We start from the raw sequence: 21,508 nt of genomic DNA, 5'->3' as shown, positions 1-21,508 counted from the left end.
CACATCACAAAATCACAAACCATAAAGTGACTGCCGCATTTCAGAGAAAAACATCAGCCCCTCCTCTCCATCTCAGGACATCATCAACACAAACAAAGCTTGTTTCTGTTTTATTGATGCTGATTTTCAGATGCCATGTTGTTTTGTAGAGCAGGATTTACAGCTATTGATGAGAGGATGTCAGTGTGGCACAGCACACCTCACACATCTCCCCTAAAGTCTGTACACGCGACAGCCTGACCCTCTACTGTACACTCAGAAACACACACGCTAGCCTTGTGTCACTGCATATGTTTTTCCTGAGTACCAAAAACAGAAAAGACAAAAAAAGACAAAAAAAAGGTGCATTTTTATGAATAGCATTGTGAGAAGGGATTTGAGATTGGACGAGAGACGGGGAGTTCCAGAGGCCACACAGTGGTGTGTCGCCATTTTAACCAATCGCCTTCATCAGCTGCATCTTATCAACTTCCAGCATTGGGGATGGTTTTGCCCCACACGTTTCTGATTGGCTGGACGGGGTAAATGCTATGCACAGCAGAAAAGCAAACATTGCTCATTTACACGTAAACTTGTACCTTTGTTCCATGCCAATTACTTCTGGATCTTCAAATCTGATAACAAAAACTGTGTTGATATCAGGGTAGAAATCAGTGGTTGCCTCGTTTGATATTATTATGCTGTGTATTTTATTAATTTTTCATGATACTGTGATGCAATGTGCTGGCATCTCCACACATTTGATTTCTGTATAATTTTAACATTCATTGATTAAAAAATGCAATCCAGGAGACTGAGGCTTCACCAGCTGTCGAACAACCCCGAGACGGTGGGTCAAATGAAACAGCACCACCCTCAGGCTAGACTGGCAAACTACACCCTGTGCTTGCTGCTGCACCCTTGAGGGGTTCAGATCTGGTCTGCATTAAAATGGCAAAGTGCCATCAAACATTTCCCCAAAGGCATTATGGGAAGCTGAATCCAGAGCACATCAAACGTAGCCCTAAATGGCGAACGCTGGACTTCTCCCATTAATCTCTCTGTGAAATGACCTCTGGCACCCAGCCTGCGAATGCAGTCCTAATCCCAAATACCCACTTATATGTTGTGTCAGCTTTACAATAGGCAGCAAACAACACTGCAGCTCCCAGAGGCGGTTCCAGGCCAAGTTACTGCTGATGCACATTACCATTTAGCAAACATTAAAGCCAAGGAAAAAAAACCCATTTCCAACCTCTCGCAAGCTTCTCCTGTCATGGTGGGAACTGACTCCTGTGTGGCTAATCTGCTGAGGCCTGTACTATCCTGACTGCTTTTAAAGTTATTCATGGCTAATCATTCTTTTCACATAAAGAATCTAATGAAGTTGAACCGGCATTCACACATGAATTCAGGTGGTACAAGACCCTGGTTTCCAGGGAAATGGCGACCTGGTGTCTCATGTTTACGGTAGCGCCATAAGAACCTCTCCAGTTGTTCAAAATGTTCATGCAGGAAATGCTTCGCTGCAGAAGCGTTGCAGGGTGCAGGCTTCAGGCCTAGCTCAGGAATATTCCAGCTGCGTTTGATGAAGCTCGGGGAGTGCGATGGTGCCACAGACATTAGAGGGACATTTGGCTTACACTTCCTCAGTGAGAATGAACGAGTGGCCTTCATGCGCCCCTTACATGGGGCGACTGGGCGGAGTCCCCTTCTCCCTTCATATTCTGCACTTCAGTACAGAAATCAATCCAGCATTATACCATATAACAGGTAATGCACAGTTAAACAGAGTAATAATTTAAAAAATTAACAATAATTTAAAATATAAAAAAACAAAACTCAGCTGAAAGTGCCCAAGCATACGAGGGGTGGGTGTTGGGGGGGGGGGGGGTTGGGGGTGGGGAGGGAGGACAGGAGACAGCTGGGACAGCTGCAGGACACCCACCCAAAATCACAACATATACAGACAGACAGACAGACAGAGAGACTGGACTGTTTATCCAGAACCATTTCTTCCCCTATTCCCTTGGGGCCCCTTACCTCAATGTGCTGATAAGATCTGCAAGAACTAAAAGCCTTACTCTCCCTTCAAATTACAGACTACTGCTATCAGGATTCCCGTCTGGCCTCCTTTGTTGCTACTGCCCTTCCTTGCGTGCAGACCATCTTGAGAGTAAAGATCTCAATGTAGGCAGACACGAGTGAAAGCTTTTACACGACACAATCCACTTGTGCATACTGGCCTCAACGTGAGTCTGAGAGTAACTGAACCCTCCGATTCACACGGTTACCAATAAAAACGACAGATATTTGTCTGGTGTCTGATTGATCTCGTTATTTCGACAGAAAGGACGATGCCACCGTCGCTCTGGGAATTTGCAGAGGATCCCTGCGAGACCAGGCGCACTGTGAGTAAACTGGCATGATGGAACAGCTGGAGACCAGAAGCAAGCTCTACACAGGGAGGCTGGGGTACAGAGAGACCAGAGGAGGCGGGGTGCGCAGGAGCATGTTCACAGGACAGAGGACCAAGCCGGGTGACAACAGGGCACGACGAGACACAGGGTAAAACAGGGGGAGAGCTGCGGACGGGGGACGGGGGGGGACAGGATGACGAGAGACAGCAGGACACACGGGACAGTGCACCAGTCCTCCATGTGGGGGCAGTAGACTCACAGTAAGGCACAGTGCTCTGTTTGTTTTGATCATTCATGGCGCCAAAAAAAAAAAGAAAAGATTAAAAACTAAAAATACATTTAAAAAAGAGAGTATCTTCCCTTTTCCCGTTGTCTTCGGGCTATGAGCTCTTCCCGGACAGTCTTTGGATGGTGGGGCTGCTGGCGGCACGGAGGGGAGGGACCAGAGCCCCCACTTCCCACATCACCACTGACAGCCTGCTGGAGCGAAGCCAGCCCGTCCGGCCAAACCTGCAGAACGTGTGGTACGCGCCCCCCGCCCCGCCCCGCCCTGCCCCGCCCGCCGTCAGGGGCTGCCTCCTCCAGCCCCCGCCCACCCCGCCCCGCCCGCCCCGCCCGTGTCAGGGACTGCCTCCTCCAGCCCCCGCCCACCCCGCCCCGCCCCGCCCCGCGTCAGGGGCTGCCTCCTCCAGCCTCGTCCTGCTACAGCCGCTCACAGGGTCAACACGCACCCCTAGCCTACAGCCCAGCTGTGAGTGCACCTCACTCCTGTATCCTGTGCATTTCACACTCATGATATTTTACAAGCTAAAATATGCTAAATCAGACATGTATTTCATTGTCTGAGAGCAACCCACCCAGACGCTCTGCACTGATTCAGAGGACTGAGATCGCTGGATTATTGCACTGGGAGCACTGAGCCCCTCCGCAGGCTCGGTCACCCCTCTGCTCACACATCAGAGCTGTGCCCGCAGCGCTGGCAGAGGCAGCCCGGGCCCTGGGGGACGCGGGCACCAGCCGCTGCTCACGCGGCATCAGCCGCTGCCGGCTGCACGTTCTGCAGGTTTGGCGGGATGGGTCTCAGTGCGCTGTGGGGGTTCCTGTCACCCCTGGCCCCTGCCCGTCTCCGTACATCCTGCCCTCCTGCAGTCACGGCCGACTTCGGCCCACAGAGCCCCTCCGGGCGCAGAATGGGATGAGTTTCAGTTCTGACGGTTACCCGGGCGACCCTGCTGCTCCTCACTGTGGGCACTGAGGTAACGAGGGGCGGGGCCTGGGTTGGGTGGGGCGGAGAGGAGCGGGGTGGGGCGGGGCGGGGAGGGCGGGGTTGGGGGGCGCTCTCGGGGGTCACAGTTTCTGCTTCCCAGAGAGGATGTTAGAGTGCAGCTCCTGGTCCAGCTTCACATACTGCCCCCTGCTCGGGTCCAGGAAGTAAAGTCTGTCAGACACCAGGCGAGGGTCGAAGCCCTCCCGCCGCATCTCTGTCTTCTGGAACTTGTAGGTCCCTGGGAGAGAGAGAGAGACAGAGAGAGCAAGAGAGAGAGGGAGGGAGAGAGAGAGGGAGAGAGAGCAAGAGAGAGAGGGAGGGAGAGAGAGAGAGAGAGAGAGAGAGAGCAAGAGAGAGAGGGAGGGAGGGAGAGAGAGAGAGAGCAGAGAGGAGAGAGAGAGAGAGAAGGGGGGAGAGGGAGCGAGAGAGTGAGAGAGAAGGAGAGAGATAGAGTGAGAGAGGGGGAGAGAGAGACAGAGAGGGAGAGGGAATGAGTGAGAGGGAGAGGGAAGGAGAGAGACAGAGAAGCAGAGAGGCGTTTAGGATCAGAGAGGCGAGCGCTGGTCAGTGTAGTGACCAGGTGGAACGTGCAGGGCCCATCCTGTGAGAAAGGCCTCATCAGGACCCGTACTCCGGGGTCTTGGGCTCTGGCTCACCAGTCTTGTTGACCTCCGGTAGGAAGCGAAGGAAGACGGGCCGGGCGTAGGGGGGTAGCGCCTTCTCCAAGTCCCTTCCGAACTTCTCCAGGTCCGTTGCCTGAGCGGGGTCAGCAATGGCAGCCATGCCCGCCTTCCCCTCAGCTCCTGGGTGACCCAAAAACATCAGCGACTGAGGGGTAAACCCAAAAACTGCCCAACACCCTGTCCATTCCAGCTCACTGCAGCCCAAACTAGCAACGAGCACGAGAAGCTACACCATCCACTTAAAACCGAATTCTAGACCAAGAAGTAGTCAATAAATAAATACTGGTAAATACTGGATTTTAAAACTACTGAAATATCATAAATTCAATACAAAATACAAAAGAATTGCATTTGAAGTAATTTATTTTGAAAAATGCATTTCATTGAAAAAATGTAAAAAATATTATCCTATAGTGTTAATCTCAGAAGTGATACAGTAATAATGGGTCATCCAAAATCAAAGACTACCCCTTGTCATACACCTTTCCCAAGTTCCTAAACATAATCGAATCTGGCCTCAACTCAAACACTTACCATTTTCCTAACCCTAATGCAAGCCCCAAAACCTAATTCTACTAATAGAAGTAATTAAAATTGGCGAAATAAATAGGTGAAAAACAACTGAAATGTGTGTTTGAAATCATTAATTTTGAAAAATGTATTTCACAAAAAAATGTCTAAATATATGAGCCTATCATGGTACATCCCTCCAGTGAAAAGATTTGGATCATCCAAAATCACAGACGACCACCCCTTGCCCTAACCCTGTCCCAAGCTCCTAAACATAATGCTAATTTTGCCTCATCCCTAACACTTACTGTTTTCCGAACCCCAATCCTATACAAATTTGGTTGCCACTTGAAACTGAGGCCTGAGGAAAATGATGCATTGGATGTATTCTGCAGGTGGCCATTAGTCATCAAAATTCATAAGATGTGCAGCCAGTGAAACATTTCCACTGATGTTGACGACCTCACAGAATGATGACGTCTTAAAGCCGGACCCAGCAAGACCTACCGTATAGTGACTCATCTCAAGCGCTTTGTTAAGAGGAAAAACACAATGGCTGATTCATTTTCCAGTGTTAATGAGCACAGGTGTCAGTTCTCTGTGACTGCGTAGGGGTGATGTGCGAAACGGGGGGGGGGAGGGGGGGGGCTTCACGCCTACCTGGCACCTCCACTCCGTACACCACCACGTCCTTCATTTCCAGGATGCGGCTGAGCGTGCCCTCCACCTCTGTGGTGGACACGTTCTCTCCCTTCCAGCGGAAAGTGTCGCCGGTCCGGTCCTTGAAGTACATGTAGCCGCACTCATCCATGATCAGCACGTCGCCTGTGGAGACGGACCGGTAATCTGGGGATCCACCCACTTTCCTTTGGCTTCACCATTATGACCCAGCAGGGAGGGGTGCCATGGACGGCCCTCACAGACCAGACTCTCCACTCACCTGACAGGTAGGCGCTGTCGCCCTTCTTGAAGACGCTGGAGGCGACCTTCTTGGTGGTGGCTGATTGGTTGACGTAGCCATCGAACCGGCGCAGAGGGTCGCTCTGGATGATTCGGCCCACCAATTGCCCCGGCTCACCTGTAGATAGGGCAGGGTCAGAATTTTGGGGAGGGGGGGTGTGTGGACTGAGGGCAGTGGAGAGGAGGCTTACCAGTAGATAGGTCAGGGTTAGCATTTTGGGATGGGGAGTGTGGACTGAGGACAGTGGGGAGGAGGCTCACCTGCAGATAGGGCAGGGTCAGAGTTTTGGGAAGGGGGGTTGTGTGGACTGAGGGCAGTGGGGAGGAGGCTCACCTGCAGATAGGGCAGGGTCAGAGTTTTGGGATGGGGGGTGTGTGGACGTGAGGACAGTGGGGAGGAGGCTCACCTGCAGATAGGGCAGGGTCAGAGTTTTGGGAAGGGGGGTTGTGTGGGACTGGGAGGGCAGATGGATGAGGAGTGTGGCTAGGGCGGAGTCTGCAGATAGGGCAGGGTCAGAATTTTGGGGAGGTGGGGGTGTTGGGACTGAGGACAGTGGGGAGGAGGCTCACCTGCAGATAGGGCAGGGTCAGAGTTTTGGGAAGGGGGGTTGTGTGGACTGAGGGCAGTGGGGAGGAGGCTCACCTGGCTTGCAGGGGATGCAAACCCCATCAGCATCCCGGACCAGCTCCATGGTCTCCTCGTCCACCCGCACCAGCCGGATGGGGTAAATGAAGGGGAGGATCTGGCTGTTGAAGCCACAAGCGCCCATCTGGAATAACAGTCAGCCCATCCCACAATCACAAAACGCCCACTACATTTCACTCTGTGTGTTAAAATGGGTTTGTGAACCAAGTAATCAAGTAATCAGCAGATTAAATCACAGGCTATTGGTCACCACTTGGGCAGTGCAACAATAACATTAAAATCACCTGACATTTCACCCATTTAGAATGTGGAGATATGCATTAAGGGTGAAACCTTGAGTATTGCACTCACCTGGCCAAAGGGAAATATATTTTATAGATATATTATATACATATTTTAAAGATATTACATAGGAATGCACGTTCATTCTTTATTTATTTATTTTAATGTTTATTTGATAGGGACAGATACATTTAAACATAGATTATTGTCAAACAATATACAATTTTTTGCAAATGTTTGTTTATTGACTTACAAACCTTTCAAATCAATAAACAAATTTAGGCCACTGTCAATGCTGAGGGAAACATAATGAACGTAGTCGAGAAAATGCTAATCAGTATTTGATTTCTGCATCACTTAGGAAAGAGCTCAACATTCCTTAGAGGGTGCCATCCAATACAACCCCACTATCCATACCCAACAAAAGTCATTATTGTCCAATGGTCATAAAACACCCTTTATTATCCACTTTATCACTTTCATGAACTTTATGTGCGTTATGGGAAACGTAAAGTTAATCTGCCATTGGCTTCATCGCTGTTACCATGCCGACTCTGAGGAACGCTCACCTTGTTGTCGAAGTTGCCCAAGCTGCAGTTGCACTCGGTGGCCCCGTAGAACTCTGCGATCTGAGACACGTGGAAGCGGGAGGTGAACTCCTCCCAGATGGACTGGCGCAGCCCGTTCCCCAGCGCCATTCGCACCCGGTGCTGCCGCTCCGTGTCCCGAACCGGCTGGTTCAGCAGGTACCGGCAGATCTCCCCGATGTACTGCACGATCTGGAGCGCACAGAGGACCGGACCGTCAGCTGCACCCCCAGCACTGCAGCCCCCCGCTGCTCACATCCTCCACAGGCCTACACCCCAGCTGCTGAACACACTCACCGTGCAGTTGTACTTAACACAGTCGTCCCAGAAACGGGAGGCGGAGAACTTCTTCTTTATGACAACAGTCATGCCGTGGATGAGGCACTGCCCCACCCCCACAATGTTACCTGAGAGAAGAACACACATGCAATGAGCGCTCAGGGGTACACATGCACACACACGTGCACACACACACACACACGCACAGATACTCCTCAACCAAACGACAAAGGAAAACCAAATAAATAGCTGCTAAGCTTTTCTGGAAATAAAGCGCAAGTCCGACTTTATACAGTAAATTCTGCACAAGGTACGATTCTAAAAGGAAGAAACAGCCTCACTAGCTAAGCCCACTTCAAGCAGGTAGCAAATCCACTTGTTTAATCATGTTTAAATTCAGTTGGGCGTGGGTGTATGAACAGCAACTGTAGCTGTAGCTGGCTGCTGGTGGAAGCTGCACAGTAAAGAGTGCAGCCAGCGGCGGGCCGCCTGATGCGCCCGTGCACCACGCAGACTGAGTGATCCACCGGGAACACACTAATCACAAATGAAGCAGGAAAGACTAAATGAATTTGTACATTGTCCTGGAACAAAAAAACGTCCCACTGCAGCCCTTTGTAATTGTTTAGAGCGTAATGCTATTAGGACTCTCCTTTCAGGCTGCGTTGCTACGCGACAACCTCAAGGAATACAGTAAATACGGTTACTCGTTCATAAAAGGAGCCCTCCTCCATAAAGACAGCAACCGCTTGCACTCCTCTCAAAGGCGCACGGGAACAGGCACACGACAGCAGTGAGTGTGGCGAGTTATTAGGGCTGTCAGGCCCGGAGATGCAGCGTGAACGTAGCCGGAGAGACACAGATGGTACATTACACGCCCGGCGTCCTCCCTCTGGGACTACTCAACACGGGCCGAGTTACCTGCAGAGTGGTAGAGCGGCAGGCAGTCGTACAGCACGTCGTCGGATCGCATTCTGAAGCCGTAGTACACCAAGGCGGCCATGCGGTAGTACCTAACACAGCCAGACACGGCGGATGAGCGGGAGGAGAGCGGGAGACCCGCACGCTTCCACACGAACACAGCCCCGTCAGACGCAAATGCCCCACTCGCTCACCTGCTGTGCACGACAATGGCAGCTTTGGGCATGCCCGTGGTCCCCGAAGTGTAGATGTAAAAGAGCCTGTCTGTGGAATGGGCGATTGGAAAAACATTACTTAATAAAGCACAAAAATCTACCCGTCTTATGCTAATAGTTCTTACTGAAGAAAGATATATATATATATATATTTTTTATACACATATATTTGTTTTTTTAAAGGCTCCATTATTCAGGGAGACTTGCGTAAATCTAAGTATCAACTCTAAAGATAGTTATGCTATGACAAAAACACACTACATCAGAATATGTTATCACACTGCATGTTTTAAAGGGAAGTGAACAGCGGTGTTAAAGCTGCAGCTGGGGCAGGAGTGACACACGGCAGGCTGCCCCGGGTCACCCGGCTGACCTGTGAAGCAGCGCTGCGGCTGGGAGGGCTGGAGTGTGGGTGCGGCCTCCAGCAGCAGGTCCAGGCTCCCCGTCCCCTCCGGGACCCGTTTGGGGTCACAGTCCCCGGAACAGAAGAGCTTCACAGACCTCCCCATGGAGCTGTGTACTTCACGCAGGGCTAGGAGAGAACGAGGCCAGAGCTCAGTCTACGGAGAAGCACAGCACAAACTGCAGCTCATCTGCAGGTGCAAGACGGGAGAGGTGCTGATCTCACCGCACAAAGTGACAGAGACAGATGGTATTAAAAATAGTACCATCTCTATTTTACAGCATTACCTACTCTATTGTTGAATCGTTATTATTTTATTAAACACATTTCTTAAAATGACAAAAGGCCTTCCAGACACACTAATGATGATCTTTACAACAGATGATTATACAAAGCCAGCAATGTTACTTAGAGACCACAATTTTGCCTAAGATTTAATTTAATTTTTAATCCAAGAAGCAAAAATCGAGATATGGCTGAAGGCCTTCTGTCTGTCACCTACACTAATGTGTGGATAGCATAACTGAAGTTGAAAGATCTGGGACTGATTCATAAAGAAAGAGATTAGGGATAAGTGTCTGTTAGTACAACAACAGAGTAAAAAATACTTTAACTTCACCTTTCTGATCTTTTAAAGCTACCATGATTCTCTGGGCTCTAATGTACTCCACAACACCTACGTTTGAGATGGCGACCCACGGCACCCTAAGCTAAATGGTAATGTCTGTTTAAATGCCATAGTGACACGCTAATGAACACCTGAGTCCTGCAGCAGGGGACACAGTGGCGAACACAATGGAAACATGAAACCAGAGGCAGTGTCAAAGGGACTGCGATCGCCCTGGGACCCGAGTGGCAGGGGATCAGAAGCATTCTTCCACTTCTGACATCACCCTACTGATCGCTGGGGAGGACTGCTGAACGCAATGTAACTGCTGAAGGAGCCAAGTAGCATATTTATTTAAAGAAGACATTTTCATTTTTATCAACATGCACCATAGGATAATTGGACCAGGTAGATTTTATATGCCTGTTATTATTTTTATTATTCATTTAATCTTTTTTTATTATTGTTGCTGTGTTCTTTCATTTGGAAAAGCAAGAAAAGCAAAAAATTGCCTATTCTTTTTCTTCTCTTCTTTGTTGTTGTTATTATTATTATTATTCCCATTATTATTAACAGCAAGGGCTTGTTGACAAAGGCAGAGAACATAGACATATATTGTACAGGTGTACATCACTCTCCCCTGCACTTAATCAAACTGAGTATGCTATTACACTGGAGTATCCATAGTCTAAAATGGCTACTACTTGTTCCAGCTTCAGCTGCTACCCCCAGGGGACGAGTACTCCGTTTAGCCAGACAGCCCATTACAATGCTACTACATTTTTTTTCCTTCAACTTCAGCTCCTATCCCATCTCCGCTACTGTCTTATTGCACTTCTCTGTTATTGCCTCAGGTGTATACCTGTTACCTGGTTACTGGCTCATCTCTCACATAATAATGCTCACCATCAGTTAGCTCGCTGCCAAACACCACCGCCTTGGCACCGGAAATATTAACGCAGTGCACCAGGGCCTCCAGCCGCAGGTTGAAATTGATGAGCGCAGCCTCCACCCCGATCTTGGCCATGCCCAGCCAGATCCCCACATACTGGGAGCGGTTCTCCATGAAGAGGGCCACCACATCGCCCTCCTGGAAGCCATGCTGCAGCAGGACGTTAGCCACACGATTCGAGTACGCGTCCAGCTGCTGGAAGGTCCAGGACTCGCCCGTGCCCTCAAAGATCAGGGCGGTCTTCTCCCCATAGCGCTGTACTGTCTTGGCGAAGATCTTGGGGATCGTGTTGCGTTCACGCAGGTGTTTCTTCACATTCAGCTTCACCTTGAGCAGCACACCTGCCGCACTGTGGAGGTGAGAAGAAACATGCAGTCAAGCTAGTATTGTTTAGAAAGCAGGTGGATCATTGTTCAACAATTTTAACCTGTGAGTCATGTGAGAGTAGAAGCACTACTATTGGGCCCTTTAATAAGGTAGCAATCAATCTATATCAGGAAAAATATAACCATATAAAGAGGTTATATGCAAGTCCAAGATGTCATCTTGAAAGCGTATGGATAAAGGCATGAGCTATGAAAATAATCAGTCAATACGGTTTGATAAAGAAATGGCTTCAAACTCAAGTAGGTGAGCTTTATGGCGTCCACTACCAGTAAGTTACAAAGGGAAGGCCATTAAAGAGCCTGACTCATTAGGCATACTGCACACACCCACCAGTTTCACCATAAATGCTAATAAGAAAACAGGGTGCTTAAGCAGGCTTGGGGTAATATGTGCTTCCAAGGTCCCACTTGACACAAAGGCCACTTGTTCTACCCTCTCAAACACCACCACTAATATCTAATGTGTACCACAGTCGACACACATTCCTCGTGTAACTACTGTTAACAAAGACATGCTCACTACACTCCCTTACTGGCAGCCTCAAGCCTGTCTTACTGGAGTTAGGAGACATTCTTGTTTGACAAAAACACGTGGTTAGGAGATTACTACAACTGAAAACTTCTGAAAGAAACCTGCTTGGGGAATCTGAGGAGGTGCCAGCTCCGGCCCTCCTCTTACAGCCCTCAGCAAATTTAAGTACTCACTGCAGATCTCTTCCCACAGTCTTCATGAAGATTTGTGCAAACTTCCAGCCACCAGACCCCAGGTAGAAAATGAGGAGACTAGGGACAACCTGCAGCCAGGGCAGCCCTAAGATCAGCCTACACAGGAAGAGAAGGGCGGTGCAGCAGGCCAGTCGCAACATCCTGACAGAGAAGAAAATGAAGAAATTAAACACATTTAGCTTATTCCTTCTGTATAAAGTGCAGGTTTTATTTAAGTTATTTTCTAACATGTTTAAACGCTAAAAGGTAAATACCTTATATTCAAGAATGTATAGTATAATGAAGTTTAGCAAGGTAGCCTTTTGCACTGTACACAAACACTGTACCCAGGTAAAGAATGGTAGCAGCGACATACTTCAACGTTTTACTATAATGGTACAATCAAAACGCACCTCAGAACTAACAGGGGGAAATTTAAGCACATAGGCGTTCAGCCCCGTCGCACAAGGCCAATTTTATTATGAACAATTCAGCTGAGGGAAGTAGCCGTGCCCAGAGGAACACACAACCTTTGTCCGTTTGACTGTAGCGTATCATAAATAGATAAACTTTATGGTCCTACTGTAAGCCTATAGACAGGACAGTGTGCATTTCAGGTAAAAATGACCACCCCCTAATTCTAAACATAATGTTACATCTTTTTTTAAAGGTGTCTAAATAAATAAATAAATAAATAAATAAATAACCACACAGGCAATTAGCGTGTTGGTTATCTACTGCAGCCAGATACAGCTGCTATTTAACGTTAGCCAGAGGACTTTTTACTAGTACCGTCAGCTAAATATACTGTAACGACATTTACTAGCAGGCATGTTAAGTGAACAATTATCCACATTACCATTTCTGTTAGGCCATTGTGGTACACGTTATTTTACAGTACATGTTGCTATGGTACATTAAATAACATGTTGTCTAGTACAAATAATTCACTAGCTATCTGGGTAACGTTAGCTATCATTACTTAAACATAATGTCACACGGCTGGTTTATGCTAGAAAAGATATTATAAAGGCACGCGTCGGATGCGCGGCGTCCTACATCCACGACTGCAGTGAGAAATCCCGCAACGCCTGAAGACCGTTGCTACTGGGAAATATTGGTAATGCTGGGCTGGCTAGGTACAATCACTAGCTAAAAGCTAGCCATCTCATACGGCAGTAGATAACACTGCTGTTAATGCGACTTAACGGCCGCCCCATGATAGCGCACGTACAGTACGTACAATAACGCTAGCTAGCTAAAGTGAAACGACTCTCATTTCTTAAATAATCCTTTAAATCAACTAATATATATATATATATATATATATATATATATATATCACGCAGGTGTATGTATGTGTACATCGCTGCGACCAGGTGACTGGATGAAAGAGACTAGGTAGCCATAGCCATTAGGCTCACGCACCTGCACGCGTATCCTTACATTTTTTGTAACGGCAACAGTCTCCATCACTACCAGGTAGTTAGCTTGATTGTAAGTTCTCCATTGTTTCCACAACTGTAATTTAACACTAGTGCATTTTGAGAATGCGAAACCAAAGCAATAGTAAACTAGCTAGGTTTATATGCGTATGCTAGCTAGCTGCGCGCAACAGCACGCACAATCTGGCCAGCAGCATGCCAATCTGCTGTTGTATTCACAGGCGTAACGTCCAATTCATTTTGAAGACGGCGGTCTGCCTCGTTAATCTCGTTCCTGAACCACGATTCTTGGAGTTAGTAAACTGGCGTACCTGCCAGTGAACAAATAGCAAAAACAGAAATGGAACACAAAAAGACCAAACGCGCGTTCCCGGTCCAAGCGCATCAGAAATTGGCAAGGTTGTTAAAGGACGGTCAGGGAAGTCTGCGCTAGTAAAGCTCATTGTAACGTAACGGCAGCATAATGGAGGAGCCGGAAACAGACCACTTCGAGATAGCCAGATACTATCAAATGTGAGCATTTTCCCGGCGCCTAGGTACATACCTCAAGGTCCCGAGAGAGATCCCTAAATTTGATGCAGTGAACCAACAAACTGTTCCACAATTCCGCCCTGATCGGCTTAGCAAACCCTTCCTGTGCTGTGGTGTTCAGCTAACGTTAGCCACTTCATGCGTTTGTCACCCGGTCCTCACTGATAGCGAGCTAGCAAACGATGAGCCGCTCTACTTCTACTATGACACTCGTACAGCGCCTGTCTGTACTTCACTCCCATTCAATTCATCCACTTGTTCTTATCTCAGTATTCATTTTATCGGATGCTTCGTATCTAGGCAGCTAGCTAACTACGGTAATTCAAATGACCTTATAATTTTCTTAGGCTTTCTCATCCGCCCCCTCTGCATTCACCGGTATACAGTGCAAGCAGTGACAGGCACAGGCTCTACCAATCAAATTACCCGTAGATTCTCATTTCATCCGATAGAGGTGGGGCTTGAGGTTGAGAAATTGTACTGTCAAGGAAATGCGGCCCTAGCGACAAACTGCCTTTGAATTGAGTATAGTACAGCATTTTCCAGCGACATGGATGTGTAACGTACAGTACGGTGCGCAAAGACAAACACTGTGTGGGCATCAGTCTGCTCCTGTCTGGACTGCAGCTGCGCTGCGGGATGTGACCCTACGGGGCTTGTACAGCAGAAGGGCGGAGATCTGCTTCCAGTCATGCCACTAACATCAGACTTGCGGGGGTTAGAATGAAAACCTTTATTTATTCATTTCCCGCGCCAGCCGTGCAGTCCTCAGCTAGACACGTCATTGTGAACGACATTTCAACTCGCACCATTTTCCAGCCAATCAAATATTAGGAAAACACAAGACAATGACTAGCGAGCAAGTTTGTGTGGCTGAATCTGTTAGCAATTTTTATAGCACAGGATTCGGCAGATCTTATAGATTATACTCATACAGCAGTGTCCTACGACTTATCCTGTGCAGAAGTCAGTTTATGGGGAAGTACATGCAGTATTTTATTCTTGAATAAATTACTATTTTTAAACCTCTTAAAGGCACGTCAGACCTTTAATTAATAATTGTAATCTTATTCTTAATTGTTTTACATAACCTATTTCAGCACGGTATGTTTTAGCTCAATATCTAGCATCTTGCTTTGCCTGATGATACTAACATTGCCCTGGCTGCTCCAAGTTTTTTTTGGAGCGCTTTGAAAACACTGTATGTGAAAAGCGCGGTACAAGTAGGTACATTTACACAGGAGTGAACATTATACTAACAGCTTTAATCGTCAGGTTTACAATCAACAGCTACTTGCACACTCCTGGGTAAAGGTCAATGATGCCCATAAGTAAGGAGATGTCTAAATGTAGAAATAAAAAAATACATGAATAAGTTGAACCGGTCCACAGTGTCTTCAAAAATTCCGGGACATCGAATCCACAACACATTAAATATTTAAAAGCAACACATTTGTCGATCCTGCATCTTAACATTTGTGAGGTGTCTTGTGGTCAGAGGAAACAATGGTTATTTCAAAATACGTTAATTGGTGGTATTTTTGGAGTTGAAAACCAGACACTTATTCTGAGACCATGTCTGAAAAACCACTGTGGAACATTTTCTGTTGTTCTGGAGACATTTCACATCCTCTGATGTCCCTCAGACAAGAAACTACAGGTTTATGAAAAATGGCCTCTCCTGCATACCCACAGCCCTCAAGGAGGCCCAAGTCATACTTAGATGACATATTTAGAAGCAGACTCTGTACCTTTATGCTGTCAGTAATATGTATTGCTTTAGGCTATGATTTTTTGGTTTTACCTTTAGGGCTTTAATAAATGTAATCTGTATGTATATTTAGAATTTGCATTCTGGTTCATGGTTAGCATAGCCAATTTGCATGAGCAGTGGCATTGAATCTGTACTTAAAATCTGTTAGTGTTCTCAAAAAAAGTCAGCCTCACATTCACTGGACCAAACGTGCACATGTGGTTCAAGCTCAGGAAAGCAGTCCACCAGAAAAAGATTGTATCTGAGTCTGGATAAATTCTGAACCTCACAAATGACTGTAGAATGTCATTAAAAGGGATAGTCTATTTCCTGTTTTTTTGTTGCATTATTTCAGTTGTAATTTATGTTTTAGATTTGCCTAGATAGTTCTTGTGTGCAGAAAAGAATCTGAGATATTTATGATTTACAGCCAGCTTTACAATGGTTTGTACAGGGTTAGGGTTAGAGGACATATGTGGCCTAAAGAAAATAAACTTTCAACTAACTCTAAAACAGCTTTATCCTCCAGAGGTTCTACGTGTGTAGAACCAAATTATTTTTCAAAACATTATGTTAAATATTATTTACAGCAGGAACTATTTCCCATGGCCCATGCAACCTGAGACCGCTGTGTTCAAGGAAAGAAGTACCAACACAACATAAAAACTGATATCTATGTCTCTAATTGTGAATAAATGGCATACAATTTATCAGTTCCACCTGTTCATATCTGCAGCCTCTGAAATTACAGTCACTGTACAATCCACTTTGGAATACTTTAAGTGTACATTCTTGCTTTAGACTATGAACCTTCAAATGCCCTGCACCTTCACATAAAAATACTGGTGTACTGAGACAGAGTCATCGTTCAGACCATAGTGATCCTCACCTTACTTGGGTTCTCCAATTCCATCTTTTGGACATCCGATTAATTCCAATCAGCACATAACAAACATGACCAACATTTTAAAGATTTCCTTTGGTTCTGCTGTGGCACACGTGTTACATGTCAAAAGACTAATAAAATCAAACCATTTTCTGCCTTTCATATACAATCGAGGACACTTGAATCACAGATCAGCTTTCACTGAAAACGTTGAGGCCAGGATGCAGACTGCATCACTGTGATGTAAGAAGCTAGGCCCACGCTTTCCACTGTCATGTATGCAAGGTAGTGCTCTGACCTTCAAGGGGATATTATGTATGGACTATGCTCTTTGCTCCAAAAACAAGTTAACAAGATTGCTAATAAATCCCTAAAATGCAGTAAGTGGCACCCTTTCCACTCAACCCAGTGCTATCAGTCTCAAACATTGCCATCATGATATGCCATATCCTCATGTTATCAATCCTTATTCCACCTTTGTCCTCTGTGTAGTCCTAAACATCACTGCATGGATCAACAGTAGTGTGTGGACATGAACTTGCCTCACTCACAATCAACTCAGAAAGAACCAATCAGTTATCTCTCTTCGAAATCAACCAAACGTTTTCATGTAATACAACCAAAATAAATAGGTGGCATGAAAAATCCTTTTCTTTGACTTTCTTGCAGGAGATGGGGTAAGACCTGTTTCTTCTTTATTTTCTTCAGCGTGCAGTAACACTCAGTCATCCAGTTCAAGTCCAAATCGGGTGTATAAGTCCCGCGTGGTCACACCTCGTACTGCAGCTGAAAGAGAGACTGAAACTTAGGTCTGTATCCAATCCACATTTCTTCTGAACTTTGGCTTAGAAGTAAGTGTTATACTTTTCTTTACTGAGTTAGCTTGGCAAGTCAATTTTAGTGATTGCCTTACTCGCCAAACTGGTGAGCTCTGTTAAGTCACCCCACATTGCTATGTTGGGGTTTGGGAGAGAGTACTGAGTACCACTGAAGAAGGCTGTTGCCAAACATTTATGCTTATCGTGCATCATACATGCATGTAATAAATCATCAGTGCATCAAATAATCAAAATATGATTGTGTTGAGAACGTTTTATTCTTTATTTAGGGGCTTGGGAGACTAAATGGCTGTGAATTACTATGCAGAGAGCCTAGCTCAGACAATAAACAAACCATGTGACAAGGTCAGTGGTACCATCCTGGCCTCTGCTTTATGCTGATAAGGCCTAACCCAGAATCTCCAGAATAAGTGTGAAATGTCAAAAGACATCCCAGTCTTCAGTCAACTGTTTACACTTGCTGTTCACTGTTCATGTTGTTTTGGGAAGTTGTATCAGGTGATGTATCATGTGCCACTAAAAGCACAGGCAGTTGGAGTTGAAAGCTACACACTGTTGCTCAAAGCTTTTTTGTCTCCATACTACACGTTTCTAGAATTATAAAGGCCAAATCCAAAAGAGGAGAATATCTCTGCTAATAAAACTACACGATTATAAAGTGCAGGCTATCCAGCCAGCAACCCGTCAGGGACTTCTCATTACTTATTCATACATCTATTTATTTTACAGATGCTCTTATACAGAGCGACTTACAAGGCTAATCTGGTACGGCACATTAAATATGTATCACAATAATGGTAAACAGGCATCAGACTGCAAAAAACATACTAAAATAAACATATATAACCATAAAAACAGGGCATAACATTTTCTTTTAAAAGCAACATACTTTATTATTCTGAGGGACTATAGAACCTAACAATGATCTATAAAAGCCACATTACATTAAATGTGACTCAGTATCTAATGGTACTTCACTGTCTCCACAGTAAAGTCACCAGAGAGAGATCTTTATGGTTATGCTCACTGCTCAGTTGTAGTGACAGATGGCCCCTTTTAAGAATTATGCTCATGCCTCAAATGGGAACTTGCAGACAAAACCAGAATGTGGCTGTGGTAACACTGTAATTAAATGGTCACTTCACCAAAGGATGATTCACATATTCGCACTTTCTATCACAGTTGTTCAAGTGACCCCTCCGAGATCAAAGTAGCTGTAGTTTGCTGTTTGTACTTTCACTGTATGCTTTACTACAGAAAAGGCAACACTATATGCACTATATGCAACACTATCAGTATAAGTAATTATCCTTGCATTTTTAATTAGCCCTATGAGGAACATTTCGACAAACAAATTACTTCTTTTTGTTATGAAGATTTTTGTTTCTCATGTAGGTGTAACTATAAGATAATAACTACCTATTTAGCTTAGTCCACAACTCTCCAGCAAACTGCTCCTCCTCATGTCGCTAGTATGAACAATTCCTTATTGTTCTAGAGTAAAATATGTCTTCCAGGGGAGAATGACAGTGCAGTTGCCGTGACTTCATGTCACACATTTTGAAAAGAACATTCTAAAGTTAAACAGAGAGTTCAAAAATAAAAACAACATGGGCAACATTCTATCCCCCACCACTAAGCCCTTGTTACTCTAGCCCACATTATTCACAGGAGAGGTACATTATGATTCTTTCCTGTCTGTGTCTGCTGTTCTTTATACCACAGAGCTCCCATTTAGTAACAAACTCAGTACTATATTTTCTATGGCAGGAGATTTAAGGACAGATAGGAGTGAGGAAGAGCTGTGATAAGAGTATGCACACATTAAAGAAGCATGTGCGTTTGATATGTGTGTGTGTGTGCACGTGTGTATGGGTCTCACCCAGTCTGCCCAGCAGGGTCTGCCCAATGTCTTTGATGTCATTGTACTCATGTAAGAGGTCAATGTGTTGCTCCAGCTCTTGAATTCCCACACCACTACAGAGAGGTACAAAATTTAGTAAGTCTGTTCTCACAGGCAAGATATTGTTTGATTTACAACAATAATTAACATTATTTCATACACTTCATACTATAATATAACAAGTCTCCACCCAGTCACCCTCTTACATTCACTCATATATATACACACACACACACACACATGCATGCACACATACATACGTAACACACAAAACCACCAATCCACATACTTGTTCTCCAGCTGGGTGATCTCATAGTCTAGTTCACTCTGCTTCCTCTTCAGATCCTCTATCTCCTGTTCAAGGCTTGGCTGAACTGCTGTAGGGCAACATGATGTTCTGGGAGCCTGTAACTTAGATCAGATCAACATGGAAATCCATCATGATACAAAAAGGTCAGAAACCCAGTGTTACAAAAAGTGATGGTAAACTGTCACATTGTCATAATTTAAAAAAAATTAAATAGGATATTTGACTACGTTGCTGATGTAAAATATGTGGTTACACTATAAAGTTTATTCTCAAGTGACAAATATAAACGAAACTTACCACTACAAACTTGAATGAACTTACTAAAGACTACTTACTGGAGATTTAAAACTGGAGTGAACCCTTTTAGATCCTGAGTATGGCGTCCTAAAAGGGAAAAAAGAAACGGAAAATATAAAAACAATTTCATCAATTTAGAAGGGTTTGGCAACTGAAATACAGTTAATATATCTGCGGAGAGAAAGGCATAGTTTAGGTAACGTTAGATACGTTAGCTAGCTATGCCGGTTGTGTCTCCGTCGGTTTGTGCATGCATTCTGCCTTCTAACTCGACAGCGTTGTATATATGTGTATCTGGAATTTAGCTAAGATTACTCGTACAAAATCATATGCTAATGCCATCACATCAGAATGTTGCTGTATTTGGCTGAACGTAAACAGTACATATGTTGGCTGGATAGCTTGCAAGATATTCAATTTAAATTCCCATAATTCACCCGCAACTAAGAGGACACCGATTTTCGCGATGTAGGTTAGATAAAGTCAATAAACATCCAACGTTAGATAGTCACCTTAGTGCTCCCCTAACAGGTAAGATATTGCCCCCTCCTCTTTTATTCGGGGTTGACTTCAACCTTGCATTTGTAGTAACGTTATTGCTGTCAAATTTCTGGTTGTCTTCTGAATCCATTGCAGACCCACATCTTCCCAGTTATTGATGTGAATATACGTTTTCTCCCTCTTAAGTGACGTTAAATATGAAATAATGGACTACTTGTACATTTATCTAGTTAACCGTTAGCTAACTATAGCTTGTACTGCCATGACAAACAAATTTGGCGCAAATATTTCGTATCTAGGCACGTGAAATTTATGAACGGAAAGTGAAATGGGACAAAAATGATAGGGCGTTTCCCCGTCAACGCAATTTTCATGCAGGCTACAAATAGAGGCTAGTATTTGAATTTTGACTTTTTAAAAATAGATATTTTTGAAGCATTTGACTAACAATAATAATGCCTATACATTCACTTCTATAGATTAAGCTCTGCAGTCACTTTAGGATGCGGAACATAAAATCCGTACTACTCTCACTGTAATTCTGACTGTTCTTCAGAATATATGCGATTGTTATTTTACCGCGGTGATCTGTATTTCGGGTATCATGTCATATTAATATTGTAAATCGGTCTGAATAAGGCAATCTGATAAATGTACAAGTAACAAATTGAAGTGTTTTCACGTAACCAGTAGGCGGCACCATAAACCCACAAGATGTGAAAATAATCCCGCTAAACTAGGTGCCGCGTTATTATTCATTATTTCTTCATCCGCTCTGAAACCTTACAGAAGTAGGACGAAACAAACAACAGAGAATGCGACCTTCTTCTAACTTCTATAGTGACCGGTGAAAATGAACGCTTTGAAGTGTAAGATCGCAAATATGTGATTATAACGTTCTTAAGTGAACATGCTGATGTAACAATCACTGCTGGTAATTGAAATCAATGGAGTTCTAGAATAATGACCTAGAATTTTGAGGGGGGAAAAAACATGCCAAAAAACAAACTGTTCAAAGTGTTAATGCATTCAGGTAAAACCTGCTTTAACGTAGGTCTACTGTGCAATGTGTCAAAAATGTCAATGAGTGGTTTTGTAATAGTCCACATCCTGTATACCCATTCATTAGGGCGGGCACAATTCAATGTTTATTTTTAGCTTTACGCTGTTTGTTGTCTAATCACTGTTTTAGGCCATGGATTTATATATATATATATTCAGTCCTGAAGGACCAGTGTGAG

At 44.9% G+C, this 21,508-nt stretch overlaps 2 protein-coding genes across 5 annotated transcripts; both read right to left on the bottom strand.

The window, feature by feature from the left end:
- Positions 1-94: 94 nt before the first annotated feature.
- slc27a4 (solute carrier family 27 member 4) lies at positions 95-14,871 on the bottom strand. 4 transcript variants are annotated; one of them, XM_064309048.1, is made up of 13 exons: positions 14,346-14,871; positions 11,803-11,964; positions 10,666-11,060; positions 9,123-9,281; positions 8,729-8,798; positions 8,535-8,626; positions 7,632-7,741; positions 7,317-7,526; positions 6,463-6,589; positions 5,800-5,937; positions 5,520-5,684; positions 4,323-4,469; positions 95-3,904 (listed from the first exon to the last, which is right to left on the bottom strand). In XM_064309048.1, the coding sequence occupies exons 1-13, from the start codon at positions 14,378-14,380 to the stop codon at positions 3,747-3,749; spliced, it is 1,968 nt and encodes a 655-aa protein (XP_064165118.1). In that variant the 5' UTR covers positions 14,381-14,871; the 3' UTR covers positions 95-3,746. The 4 variants fall into 4 exon arrangements, with proteins under 4 accessions (XP_064165118.1, XP_064165120.1, XP_064165122.1 ...); XM_064309050.1 differs by lacking the exon at positions 14,346-14,871 and adding an exon at positions 13,792-14,186; XM_064309052.1 differs by lacking the exon at positions 14,346-14,871 and adding an exon at positions 13,231-13,713.
- Positions 14,872-16,491: 1,620 nt separating this feature from the next.
- On the bottom strand, positions 16,492-20,574 carry swi5 (SWI5 homologous recombination repair protein). Its single transcript, XM_064309055.1, has 5 exons — positions 20,279-20,574; positions 19,805-19,853; positions 19,449-19,570; positions 19,139-19,233; positions 16,492-17,203 (listed from the first exon to the last, which is right to left on the bottom strand). The coding sequence occupies exons 1-5, from the start codon at positions 20,395-20,397 to the stop codon at positions 17,139-17,141; spliced, it is 450 nt and encodes a 149-aa protein (XP_064165125.1). The 5' UTR covers positions 20,398-20,574; the 3' UTR covers positions 16,492-17,138.
- Positions 20,575-21,508: the final 934 nt, after the last annotated feature.

This window comes from Anguilla rostrata, chromosome 14, assembly GCF_018555375.3.
Source record: "Anguilla rostrata isolate EN2019 chromosome 14, ASM1855537v3, whole genome shotgun sequence".
Taxonomy (NCBI): Eukaryota; Metazoa; Chordata; class Actinopteri; order Anguilliformes; family Anguillidae; genus Anguilla; species Anguilla rostrata.
The sequence above is the reverse complement of the archived record's forward strand: the minus strand, read 5'-3'. Positions and strand labels throughout refer to the sequence as shown.

Coding starts and splice junctions, on each gene's coding strand:
- slc27a4 (XM_064309048.1), bottom strand. CDS start 14,380: ATGCCCACACAGTGTTTGTCTTTGCGCACCGTACT. Junction 11,061..11,802: donor ACTGTGGGAAGAGATCTGCA/GTGAGTACTTAA, acceptor TCACCTCCACAG/TGCGGCAGGTGTGCTGCTCA. Junction 7,527..7,631: donor GTGTTAAGTACAACTGCACG/GTGAGTGTGTTC, acceptor TGTGCGCTCCAG/ATCGTGCAGTACATCGGGGA.
- swi5 (XM_064309055.1), bottom strand. CDS start 20,397: ATGGATTCAGAAGACAACCAGAAATTTGACAGCAATAACGTTACTACA. Junction 19,234..19,448: donor ATCACCCAGCTGGAGAACAA/GTATGTGGATTG, acceptor ACCTCTCTGTAG/TGGTGTGGGAATTCAAGAGC. Junction 17,204..19,138: donor GACCCTGCTGGGCAGACTGG/GTGAGACCCATA, acceptor TCTCTCTTTCAG/CTGCAGTACGAGGTGTGACC.